This window comes from Nerophis lumbriciformis, linkage group LG05, assembly GCF_033978685.3.
Source record: "Nerophis lumbriciformis linkage group LG05, RoL_Nlum_v2.1, whole genome shotgun sequence".
NCBI lineage: Eukaryota > Metazoa > Chordata > Actinopteri > Syngnathiformes > Syngnathidae > Nerophis > Nerophis lumbriciformis.
The window spans coordinates 44,065,645-44,079,683 of NC_084552.2; the positions used below are offsets into that span (position 1 = coordinate 44,065,645).

General features: G+C 40.5%; 1 protein-coding gene across 1 annotated transcript in view; it reads right to left on the bottom strand.

Moving 5' to 3' along the window:
• Positions 1-14,039, bottom strand: part of LOC133605878 (adhesion G protein-coupled receptor L3-like) — a 381,662-nt gene that overhangs the window by 25,661 nt on the left and 341,962 nt on the right. Inside the window, exons 18-19 of the mRNA XM_061959234.1 lie at positions 7,546-7,612; positions 3,250-3,341 (exon numbers count right to left, since the gene is read on the bottom strand). Coding sequence (XP_061815218.1) covers positions 3,250-3,341; positions 7,546-7,612 — 159 coding nt within the window. The remainder of the gene's footprint in view (positions 1-3,249; positions 3,342-7,545; positions 7,613-14,039) is intronic.

The following is a 14,039-nucleotide window of genomic DNA, read 5'->3' on the forward strand; positions in this document are numbered from 1 at the left end:
CTTGATGGATCTCCGGTAAAGTGTTTTGACCGAGGACATAACAGTAGAGGAAGCGGGATTTGAGCCGCTGACCCTCCGGTTACTGGACAACTCGCTGTACCTCCTGAGCCATGGTGCCCAACCCCCACAGTTGTAAAACCCGTCAGATGCCATTTTTCCCCAGTGGTCAGGTGGAACGTGGCGGCGCACTTTACTGAAGTCGCTTTCAGCTGTAAAGGGAAGGCGCCCAGGGGTCTGCCATGCTAGCTGGATGGCCGCATTAAAGGAGGCCACAGTAATAAATCATAACCACTGAAAGCTCCCGGCAGGTCAATACCGAGAAAAAATGACACCAAGGATGGCTTACCAAATGAGATATAGACGCTGTTCAAAGGGGCTAAAATCGGAATCGTTTTTTTTGGAGTGACGTGTATAGAAAAGCTGCTTGATAATGAGGGAAAAGGTAATATGTATTATATGTTAGTACAAAAAACAAATATATACTGTATAAAGGTTAAATTGTGTACACTGCCATTAGAGAAATTATCAGTTAAAAAAGCTGCTCTTTTGCCGCCCTGACGGGCTGCAGTGGCAATAGAAAATGTAATCAACATAAATCAAAAATTAGAATTACGCAGATTTTTAAACTTAAACTCATGGATCGCTAGAAGGCTGCCTAAACGGGCTGCAGTGGAAATATGTTTAATTAATTATATTTTGAATAACACTAACACAGTAAAAACCTAACTTATATAACATTTTGAACCGATATATAAATTAATGCATGGAAATTAAAATATACTTTAGCTTATGTGATATATACTGATGCTAATTTTACATTTACAATTCACAAAAATGGGCCGCACTGAGGGGCTAACCCAAGGGTAGGGAACCTATGGCTATCGAGCCAGATGTGGCTCTTTCGATGACTGCATCTGGCTCTCAGATAAATCTTAGCTGACATTGCTTAACACGATAAGTAAAGAATAGTTCCACCGGTAATCACAGTGTTAAAAATAACGTTGAAAAGAGAAAATATTCTCATGCATTTTAATCCATCGATCCGTTTTCTACCGCACCTGTTCAAGAAGTCGCATTCATGGTAAGAAGTATTTTATTTACTATTGGTTAGCTTCAGAATTTTGTTAAAGTTAAAGTTAAAGTACCACTGATAGTCACACACACACTAGGTGTGGTGAAATTGTCCTCTGCATTTGACCCATCCCCTTGTTCCATCCCCTGGGAGGTGAGGGAGCAGTGAGCAGCAGCGGTAGCCACGCTCAACAATGTTATTAAAAAGAATAAGAGACTTATTATACTCTAAAAATGTTGGTCTTACTTAAAAATGCACGCATTTAGTTGTATTCAGTGTTAAAAAATGTTTATATGGCTCTCACGGAAATACATTTTTAAATATTTGGCTTTCATGGCTCTCTCAGCCAAAAAGGTTCCCGACCCCTGGGCTAACCTATAGTGGTTAGCATTGTGGGCCACACAGTCAGGAGATCGGGGAGATGTCTTCAAATCTCTGTTTGGACATCTCTGTGTGGAGTTTGCGTGTTCTCCCGGTGCGTGGGTTTTCTCCGGGTTCTATGGCCTTCGCCCACATTCCAAAATAATGCAAGTTAATGGGCTATTTGAATACTCTAAATTGTCGTTGGGGCTTCTTCAAAATAAAAATAAAAAATCCCAGATTTCCGGGAATGTTTTCCCATTGACAATGAATGGGCAATTTTTTTTTACCACAATTTCCAAATGTTTTCAACCAATTTAAACTATTCCACTTTGAACACATTACACTCATCCTGGCAACTGAAATTTCCAGGTTGCAAAAAATTTCAGGAATTTCCAGACTTCCTGTTTTTCAAAGCCCTATTTTCACCTTTTATTCTAAAGTTTTCACAGTCCACATTTTTCAACCAATTCCAACCATTCCACCATCAAAACATTTCACATAATCAGGACAACAAAGTTACCCATTTTATTTTTCCTAAAAATACCGGTTTCCCCGAAATTTCAGGAATTCCGATTTAACAGTTCTCAATTGAAACCTTTACTACGTACAATATTTTCAAAAATTCCCAATATTCCTGAAATTCCAAAATTTCTAAGATATTCCCATTCAAATGAATGGACATATTCCATCCAATCTTCATCCGCTTATCCGAGGTCGGGTCGCGGGGGCAGCAGCCTAAGCAGGGAAGCCCAGACTTCCCTCTCCCCAGCTTCTTCGTCCAGCTCCTCCTGGGGGATATCGAGGCGTTCCCAGGCAAGCCGGGAGACATAGTCTTCCCAACGTGTCCTGGGTCTTCCCCGTGGCCTCCTGCCGGTCGGACGTGCCCTAAACACCTCCCCAGAGAGACGTCCTGGGGGCATCCTGACCAAATGCCTAAACCACCTCATCTGGCTCCTCTCGATGTGGAGGAGCAGCGGCTTTACTTTGAGCTCCTACCGCATGACAGAGCTTCTCACCCTATCTCTAAGAGGGAGCCTCACCACCCGACGGAGGAAACTCATTTTGGCCACTTGTACCTGAGATCTTGTCCTTTCAGGCATAACCCAAAGCTCATGACCATAGGTGAGGATGGGAACGTAGATCGACCGGTAAATTGAGAGCTTTGCCCACCGGCTCGGCTCCTTTTTCACCACGATGTATCGATGCAGGGTACGCATCGCTGCAAACGCTTCACCGATCCACCTGTCGATCTCACCATCCACTCTTTCCTCACTTGTGAACAAGACTCTGAGGGACTTGAACTCCTCCACTTAGGGCAAGATCTCCTCCCCAACCCGGAGATGGCACTCCACCCTTTTCCGGGCGAGAACCATGGACTCGGACTTGGAGGTGCTGATTCTCATCCCAGTCGCTTCACACTCGGCTGCGAACCGATCCAGTGAGAGCTGAAGATCCTGGCCAGATGAAGCCATCAGGACCAAAATATAAAATTGTTGCAAAGTATACCAATAAATATTTTTAATAATGGCTTAAAATGAAAATATGTATTTCTAACAAATGATTAAGAAATTGTGTCATAAACAGCGGCAGCTCCGCTTTGTCTCGGTTTGTTTTGTAAGACATGGTTGCTTTGTTCCTTGACCACTTTGAGTGCTTGTTCCTTGAATGGTTTTTTGGAAAGCTCATTCAAGGAAAGGCTATAAAAAGTTGAGTATAAAAAAGCTACAGCGCCGTGAGTCACACCAGCTTTTTGTCTTTCATTTAAAAAATATGTCTCAAAAGGAAATTCAATTCAATTCATGTTTGTCTCTTACTTGATGTTGTCGAGGCAACTGGAGTCTGGTTTCAAGATGGCCGTGTGATGAAACATCTTGTAGAGCGCGATGGCCAGGAAGATCACGTTGAGCTGGAGAGGGAAGAAAAAAAAGAATGAAAGCATGCACTATTCATTTTAAAATCACTTTGTCACTCAAAGCCCGCCGCCAATGCCGCGGCACGGAACGCCCCCACTTTGCCAAACAGAGCGCAAAATTCTAGGAAATCTCTGTGACGGTACAACAGGAAAAAACACGAGGAAAGGATGACAGATGCATGTTTCCACCTGACTTATTCATACCTCTCAGCCTGAAGGCTTAAATTTAGTCTCTGCTCGTGTAGCATATAGCTGAAGGCTTTTTTCTGCTAATTCTAACGATTCCATACTCATTCTTAGCGAGACCCTTTAGCCAAATTCCGTCTGGATGTATCATTGATATTCTTCCTCTTTTTCTTCTTCTTCTTCAATTGCCGGAAATTACAAAAAACTTTCTACACTAATTACTACAGCAAAACTTCATAAATGAGGGATTTTATAAAGTTAATTGACTCACTTTGCGCATCAAAACATTCAATTAGTTACAGACACCAACATGTACTTAATGGTATGGTTGTAAAGACAACTGTCTACATAAAACTGCAATAATAAAATATTTGCAAAAGTAATGACATACAATTTTTAATGTGCTAAAGACTAAAGCAAAACATCACAAATTTGCATTTTAGGCACGTTACTTAGCTCTTGTTGATATTTTTCTTTTTCTAACTTTGACTTTTGCATGATTGTGTTTTGTTTGAACACATATTTTGTGACGCTGCATTGAGACATTACATTTAAAGGACAAAATCCATGTAATTTAATGAAGATCGGACATTACGGAAATGTATTGTATTGTTCAGGGCCGTCACTAGCTTTGAAGAATTTTTTGCACATGCAAGATCTTTTCGCTCACAACTTTTTGGCACGGTATTAAAATTACACAACAACGAATACATTGCAAGTGTAAGTGTAAGACAACTTCAGTCATATTTAGTGAGCATGAGATGGCCCAAACACATAAGGACAGTGTTGTTGCATGGAAAAGCTCACACGCAAGAGTTGACCTAAAAACAGAAGAGGTTCTGGTAGAACTAAACTTTCTTGCCTGGAAAATAGGGTCTGGATTTCCACCCAAAGACATGTTGTCTGTGCACAAACGCTTTGATTCAGAATTTTTGCACTTGCAAGATTTTTTTTTGCTTAAAACTTGTTACTGTATTAGAATTACACAGCAAATACTGAAGAAATTGAAATTGTTGAAAAGCAATATTGTTAGTTTCCTGTTATTACTGTAATGGTCATTTAAGGCATTTAAAGGCCTACTGAAACCCACTACTACCGACCACGCAGTCTGATAGTTTATACATCAATGATGAAATCTTAACATTGCAACACATGCCAATACAGCCGGGTTAGCTTACTAAAGTGAAACTTTGCGCGAAATATCCTGCTGAAAACGTCTCGGTATGATGACGTCCGCGCGTGATGTCACGGATTGTAGAGGACATTTTGAGACAGCATGGTGGCCAGCTATTAAGTCGTCTGTTTTCATCGCAAAATTCCACAGTATTCTGGACATCTGTGTTGGTGAATCTTTTGCAATTTGTTCAATGAACAATGGAGACAGCAAAGAAGAAAGCTGTAGGTGGGAAGCAGTGTATTGCGGCCGACTGCAGCAACACAAACACAGCCGGTGTTTCATTGTTTACATTCCCGAAAGATGACAGTCAAGCTTTACCATTGGCCTGTGGAGAACTGGGACAACAGAGACTTTTACCAGGAGGACTTTGAGTTGGATACGCAGACGCGGTACCATGAGTACGCATGCAGCTGCGGCTTCCAAACATTTGATCGCTTGCCCGTACGTGCATGCCGCTATGTGCATGTCACGTACGTAACTTTGGGGACTCTGGGGAAATATATGTGCTGTATGAACTTTGGGGAGGTGAACGGTACTTTGGGCTGTGGGATTGAGTGTGTTGTGCAGGTGTTTGAGTTGTATTGGCGGGTTATATGGACGGGAGGGGGGAGGTGTTTGTTATGCGGGATTAATTTGTGGCATATTAAATATAAGCCTGGTTGTGTTGTGGCTAATAGAGTATATACATGTCTTGTGTTTATTTACTGTTTTAGTCATTCCCAGCTGAATATCAGGTCCCACCCGCCTCTCACAGCATCTTCCCTATCTGAATCGCTCCCACTGCTCTCTAGTTCTTCACTGTCACTTTCCTTATCCACAAATCTTTCATCCTCGCTCAAATTAATGGGGAAATCGTCGCTTTCTCGGTCCGAATCGCTCTCGCTGCTGGTGGCCATGATTGTAAACAATGTGCAGATGTGAGGAGCTCCACAACCTGTGACCTCACGCGCATATCGTCTGCTACTTCCGGTACAGGCAAGGCTTTTTTATCAGCGACCAAAAGTTGCGAACTTTATCGTCAATGTTCTCTCCATCTAGGGATGGGTGATATGTTTACGTTTAGGCCTTTAAATTCCCTAAGGAACATAGGCCATTGATGAAACTGGGTGATATGGACTATCACAATAACCTGGTGAAAACAAAAGTGAAAATTAAAAAAAACCATAGAAGTCCACCTTTTTGAGTATGAGTCTGTCAGTGTATCCAGGTCTTCAGAGCCCCCAAACCACTACTCTAAAATAACACTCAGGCTATTAAACTACATCAATTATGTTGAAGTAGCACACCTATACTGCAAAGTTGCAGTAATGTGATTTACTTATTATACGGTATGGAAATTATTTTTCTGTCAGCAATATAATTGACATTATTATTATGAGTTAAATACTACAAATCAATCAGATAGTGTTATGATGCGACTTCAGTGTGAACTGTGACGTGAACAGCTGCGGTTGCTTAATGGCAAATAATGATGACGATTATGGTATATATTATTGGTGTATATTATTCACCAAAATATACTGATACAAAATAAATAGTAAATTGAAATGAGCAGAAACGGCAAAAAAAATGTTTTAGGAACTTCCGTCAATCAACATTCCACCATTGATCGCCAAAACGCTCTTCAAATATAATCTTCTCCGTGGTTCAGAAAATGCTGACTTTGATTGCACAGAATCCTTGAAATTGCAAGAAATACGGCAGTACTGAGACGACTAGAATTGACGCATATCTACTTCCGAGTTTATTTCCGTAAACACTGCAGGACGAGCTGCAGTCTGACTCGACCCTGCTAAGATAACAGTAAAAACATGGACTGGGTTTTCAGTTTAGTAATGCGGGCGTTACTGTTGGAATGGATTGGATTGGATAATAAGCGCTGACAAAGGGTCTTCAAATTAATAATAATCATAATGAATAATGACAGGTTATATTATTGTTGATTTAAACTCATATTCCTGCAGTTATTTTGTATTTTTCTGCAATGTTTTGTAAAGAAATAAAAAAATAAAAATCACACCAAATTATTTAGAGCTTCAGCTTCAGCCCCCCTAAAAAAAGGTTTAACGACGCCAATGGTACTGTTGTAAACAATGTGCCCTGCTATTGTGCTGGTAATTATCAACATGTTGTGTTGATGCTAAATAATGAACATAGGCACAATATAGCAATAATGAAATTGACAAAATCAAAGGTTGGGATAATGAACCACTATCCATTCTTTTTCATTTAACAGGGAATCTTTGGGGAATGTTGAAGAAAAAAAACCCCGAGATGTCAAGAAATTGCATGCCTGTTCAACACGACTCTGATCTGGCATTTGATGAAAAAAGATCGACCACAAAAACATGTTTGAAAAAATTAATTAGAAATTGCGTGCCTGAATTCCAAACAAAGAGTGATTCTATACAATTCGCCCCATGTTCTCGGGAAAGGTGGTTTTGGATCAATAAATGATAAGAAAAAATATCAATGAAATGGAAACTGTCCTAGTTTAGAAATCTTACTTTCTGCGACACAATAGACAACTTTGTGTGTATGTGTGTGTGTGTGTGTGTGTGCCTGATATGTGAGGCGACGACGAAGAAAAAAGGTCTGAGAACAAAATCAATCATCGTGGCGCTGGGCGGATTACTGTAACGCCGCATACTGAGCAGAGTTCACTCCCTGCGACTTGCAGCTGGGTGACAAAGTACGATATATTCCCCCTCATTCGTTTTCTTCGACGGCTGCTTGAAAAAAAAAAGGAAGAAAAAAATCCGATCTCTGCAGAGCGTTTGGAGGCTAAGTGGGGTTAATGAACATACTGTAGTGTTAAGAGGGGGCGGGGCTTACCATAATTATCAAGGTTGCTGGTCCGATGAAACTCCAAATGAAGTAAGTGTCCAGACGAAGCCAGCAGCTGCAAGGAAAAGCATAAAAATGTCACTGTTCTGCATGAACAACATCAATGACACAATGAATCCAATAGTTTTTCATCCTAAGTGCATTTCTGAAACTCACTTTTCCCAGGTTGGAGGTGTTTGCTATTGCCCAACAAAATGTTTTTTTTTCCTTTGCTGTAAGTGTAACAGATTTATGTTTGTGTTTTTGTCTGTTTTATTTTAGAAACAAATAAAAAACCCTAAAACCAGTGAAGTTGGCACGTATTCAACAAATATTCAATTGAATTTCAATTTCAATTCAAACTGGAAAACTTTGTTATTTTTTGCAAATATTAGCTCATTTGATGCCTGCAACATGTTTCAAAAAGCTGGCACAAGTTGCAAAAAAGAATGAGAAAATTGAGGAATGCTCATCAAACACTTATTTGGAACAGGTGGGTGCCATGATTGGGTATAAAAGCAGCTTCTATGAAATGCTCAGTCGTTCACAAACAAGGATGGGGCGAGGGTCACCATTGTGTGAACAAATGGGGGAGCAAATTGTCGAACAGTTTAAGAACAACATTTCTCAACAAGCTATTGCAAGGAATTTAGGAATTTCACCATCTACGGTCCGTAATATCATCAAAAGGTTCAGAGAATCTGGAGAAATCACTGCACGTAAGCAATGATATTACGGACTTTCAATCCCTCAGGCGGTACTGCATCAAAAAGCGACATCGGTGTGTAAAGGATATCACCACATGGGCTCAGGAACACTTCAGAAAACTACTGTCAGTAACTACAGTTGGTCGCTACATCTGTAAGTGCAAGTTAAAACTCTACTATGCAAAGCGAAAGCCATTTATCAACAACAACCAGAAACGTTGCCGGCTTCGCTGGGCCTGTGCTCATCTAAGATGGACTGATGCCAAGTGGAAAAGTGTTCTGTAATCTGACAAGTCCACATTTCAAATTGTTTTTGGAAACTGTGGACATCGTGTCCTCCGGACCAAAGAGGAAAAGAACCATCCGAATTGTTATAGGCGCAAAGTTCAAAAGCCAGCATCTGTGATTGTATGGGGGTGTATTAGTTCCCAAGGCATGGGTAACTTACACATCTGTGAAGGCATCATTAATGCTGAAAGGTACATACCGGTTTTGGAGCAACATATGTTGCCATCCAAGCAACGTTATCATGGACGCCCCTGCTTATTTCAGCAAGACAATGTCAAGCCATGTGTTACAACAGCGTAGCTTCATAGTAAAAGAGTGCGGGTACTAGACTGGCCTGCTTGTAGTCCAGACCTGTCTCTCATTGAAAATGTGTGGCGCATTATGAAGCCTAACAACGGAGACCCCGGACTGTTGAACAACTTAAGCTGTACATCAAACAAGAATGGGGAATAATTCCACCTGAAAAGCTTCAAAAATTGGTCTCAGTTGCCAAACGTTTACTGAGTGTTGTTAAAAGGAAAGGCCATGTAGCACAATGGTAAAAATACCCCTGTGCCAACTTTTTTGCAATGTGTTGCTGCCATTAAATTCTAATTTAATGATTATTTGCAAAAAACATGTTTCTCAGTTCAAACATTAAATATCTTGTCTTTGCAGTCTATTCAATTGAATATAGGTTGAAAATGATTTGCAAATCATTGTATTCTCTTTTTATTTATGAATTACACAACATTTTATAGATGATTCTACAAAAAAGACATTACATTTAACACTCAAAATTTAACGCTGAAAGATCGGACAAAAACAATACAACCATACATCCAAAGAATATTTTCTTTAACTGTATTTTTTACCCATGTGCATTTTTGTTTCATTTATTGATTGGTTAGATATTTTCATTGTTACTGAATTCTAATAACATACCTAATCAAATCTCAGACACTTTTAACATGTTACAATGCTACAATCTCCATCCATCCATCCATTTTCTACCGCTTATTCCCTTTGGGGTCGCGGCGGGCGCTGGAGCCTATCTCAGCTACAATTGGGCAGAAGGCGGTGTACACCCTGGACAAGTCGCCAACTCATCACAGGGCCAACACAGATAGACAGACAACATTCACACTCACATTCACACACTAGGGCCAATTCAGTGTTGCCAATCAACCTATCCCCAGGTGCATGTCTTTGGAGGTGGGAGGAAGCCATAGTACCCGGAGGGAACCCACGCAGTCACGGGGAGAACATGCAAATTCCACACAGAAAGATCCCGAGGCCGGGATTGAACTCACGACTACTCAGAACCTTCGTATTGTGAGGCAGACGCACTAACCCTTCTGCCACAGTGCATGCTACAATCTGCAAATACAAAAATATTGTCTTTAAATAGTGTGACAAGAGTTCAACTATGTCACGTTTTTTCTATAAACCATCTCATTTCGAGTCAGCGTCACATGAATTTCAAGAAAATACTTTTCGTAATAGTGGATATTCCAATGTCCCTGTGCACCATATTTTTAAATGGTACGATAACCGTAATCTTAAAATGTAATTGATTTTTTAAATAAACTGTTTCAGTTAGCATCACGTGAACTAAAGGAAAAAGATGGACATTTGAATGTGGGAAAAATTGACATTGAATGGAAAAATAGCAGAGCATTATCTAGAAATGAAACAAGAACATGAAGACTGCGGTAGATCAGACCTTAGCTCGTTTGTATTCAATGTTTCCGGGTTAACGTATCAAATTACCCTCCCAGATGATAATTTACGTCTGATTCAATTAGCCCTAAATGGAATCCCGATTGTATCACTCCAAAGAAATTGGTTAGACCTCGACCTGAACGACCTGAACCGGCGACAAAAGACTCATCCGAGTTCTGGCGGATCGCTGCAATTACGACTAAAATTAAATGACACGCCCCGTCCTGACCTCCTCCTTCATATCACCATAATGGCGAGTCACTAAGGAGACACAGAAGAAGTCGGTAGATGCATGGATGGATAGAAGGTGGACTGGATTTAAAAAAAAAGTGAGTCATAACTGGCGGTTAAATTATTAATATTTTAATCTCCGCTGCTTGCTGCAGACACACACCTCCATTTTTGGAGTGGGCAACATGACATTTTAGCACAGCGCTGTTGTTGCTCAGACAGAACGCAGGTGAGGAAAATGGCAGGACATATTAAGGGAAATGAAGACAAGTTCAATGACATTTTAATAATAATACCGGAGCTTCTGGGGGGAAAAAACGGTGCACTTGTACTGTTTTTAGTTGTACCCCTACTAATTTAATTTGCAAGAAAAACAGAGAATCAAAGCTGGACATTTTTTTTAGCTTTTGATGCAACTAGTTCTGGTTTTAGTTGGGGAGGAGGCACAGTTTCTAATTGTGAGGCAAACATCTTTTTAACTAAAAACAGAGCAACCACCTAGTTTTGACTTATGGGGGTGGGGGGACTGGAACTGTTTGCAGCTACCTATACCATACCATACCAACTTTATTTATAAAGCCCTTTAAAAACAAGCACAGTTGAAAAACAAAGGGCTGTACACCACAAAGAAATAGAGGCAAAGGACAGCCTAAAAAATAACATTTAAAACAGAAATAAAAATACACATTTAAAAAGCAAATATAAATTACCCTAAGAACAGTTTGTTAGATAAAAACAGTTTAAAAGTTGAAAACAGTTCAAAAAGTTAAAAGCTAAAAACAGTTCAAAGTCTCATGCTGGGTTAAAAGCCAGTGAATATAAATGGGTTTTAAGAAGGGTCTTAAAAATAGCCACATGGAGAGGGAGATCGTTTCAGAGTTTGGGACCCGCAACAGAGAAGGCTCTGTCCCCTCTGAGCTTGCGCTTTGTTTTGGGTACCTCCAGGATCAGCTGATCAGCTGACCTGAGGGACCGACCGGGTGGCGGCATAGAGATGGAGCAGCTCAGAGAGGTACGGTGGGGCAAGACCACGTAAGGATTTAAAAACGAGTAAGATCATTTTAAAATGTATTTATTTTACCTGCACTGTTTTGCTGTTTTTAATCGTAGCTTGTAAAAATAGAGCACCAGCACCATTTTAGTTGTAGGGGAAACCACAACATCCACATACTTTTTCAAATGTTCTTGTCGTCACACCAAATTTTTGGTATATTAGATGGAAGACTGCAGATGACAGTGGAAACATCTCAGGTAAAGATTCCATCGAATATACCGAAAATATGGTCTGATTACAAGAACATTTGAAAAGCCTGCTCATGGGCCTTGTGGTTAGAGTGTCCGCCCTGAGATTGGTAGGTCGTGAGTTCAAACCCCGGCAGAGTCATACCAAAAACTATAAAAATGGCACCCATTATCCTCCTTGCTTGGCACTCAGCATCAAGGGTTGGAATTGGGGATTAAATCACCAAAATGATTCCCGAGCACGGCCTCCGCTGCTGCTCACTGCTCCCCTCCCCTCCCAGGGGGTGGAACAAGGGGATGGGTCAAATGCAGAGGGTAATTTCACCACACCTAGTGTGTGTGTGACTATCAGTGGTACTTTAACTTTTAACTTTAAAAAGTATATGACTTGTCCAGGGTGTACGCCGCCTTCCGCCCGATTGTAGCTGAGATAGGCTCCAGCGCCCCCCGCGATCCCGAAGGGAATAAGCGGTAGAAAATGGATGGATGGATGAATAGGAAGACATAATGAACCTTTTTGAGCAACATCCACATTGTTTTTAATCGCACTTGTAGCATTTTTAGCTGTAGCCACCATCAGTGTGTGAATGTGTGTGTGAATGGGTGAATGTGGAAATAGTGTCAAAGCGCTTTGAGTTCCTTAAAAAGGTAGAAAAGCGCTATACGAGTATAATCCATTTACCATTTACCATTTTGTAGGGTAAACAAACGTCAGTATGGGGACACCTTAGTGTGAATTAGACGGACAACAACAACGTGCAGAAAACATATCGGACAGCAAGCAAAACATTTTTCGCCCTTGTCCAGAAAATGCTCTTGTCTTTAATAATTTGTTTTGTCTCAAATGGACCATTTTTCTCCAACAAAAAAAACACAAACAACTTAGCCGTCTGTTGCTGACGTGGTGTTTACTCGTGTTTCACGCTTTATCGGAAGTGACAGGACTGGATGCGCTAAAACACCCCCTCCTCGCTGGTTGATGTCAAAGGATGAGACGGCGTTCCAGAGGAAAAACACATATGGGCACAAAAACAAAAGATGAGCTGGCAGCTCTTCAAAGCACACCACACCGCCTTCCGACGCTATGAATTATGTGGACGCTTCCATCCGTTGTTCATTTGTGCCTTCCTTCCTCAGATCATAGACAGATTTAACGAGTTGGTGGGCGGCAGGAGCTGCAGGCATGTCAATTCTTCTTTTTCGCTGTCGTCCCTTCTTTCTCCACTTGTCTTTGACTTTTTGGAGTTGGAGTTTTTCTCCTTGTGCTACTTTTCAAAGCTTAAGAAGAAAAAACGTGGGCCGGTCAAAACAGAAATTCCTTTTGTGCCAGCCAGCGCTTTTTACTTAAGTGCTCAAGGCTTCCATTGGCACCAATTTTTGGACAAAAACTCTCAAAGCCAAGATTATGGTTTGACATTGTCCTCATATACTTTGTCCATTTTGAGTCAACAGTAATAAAAAAAAAAAGAATATAGTAGAATGATTTAAGGATAGGTTGATTGGCAACACTAAATTGGCCCTAGTGTGTGAATGTGAGTGTGAATGTTGTCTGTCTATCTGTGTTGGCCCTGTGATGAGGTGGCGACTTGTCCAGGGTGTACTCCGCCTTCCGCCCGAATGCAGCTGAAATAGGCTCCAGCAGCCCCCGCGACCCCAAACGGGACAAGCGGTAGACAATGGATAGATGGATGGATTTAGGAGTTATCAATCTGTCAGTCCCTTCCTTGTGCAAGCCGGGTGAGGTTTCCCAAATTGTGTCAAATTCAAAAAAAATATTTTCTAGATTTAGGAGAATTAACCCCTGGAGACTTAAAGTTCTATTAAACGCTAACAAACATCATGCAATGATTGACCTTCGACCATCTGTAATAAATAAGGCTGTCAAACGATTAAAATATTTAATCACGATTAATCGCATTGTTCATAGTTAACTTATAACTAATCACTATTAATTAATCGTATATATATACATATATATATATATATATATATATATATATATACCTGTATATAACAATTGTACCTTATTAAAATGTACACCCAACATGGGACTGGGCAATTTGTTTGATTTATGCAAATGTTTGTTAATTAAACATTATTTAACAGCTCTGCACAGAGTGAACACAAACAAACACAGACCCACACACAAGTTGCAAGATATTTTCCACCCAGGGTCTATCCAGTCCTTTAGGGCTCTTTCTTTGTCTGATTATAATTTTCTTTTAAATATATTTTTTCCTTTTGCTTTGCCCATCTCTGTGCAGTTATTGGACAGAAATGTTTAAAACTTTGTCTTTGGTAAATGGCAAAATTATTGAACCGAATCCTCTA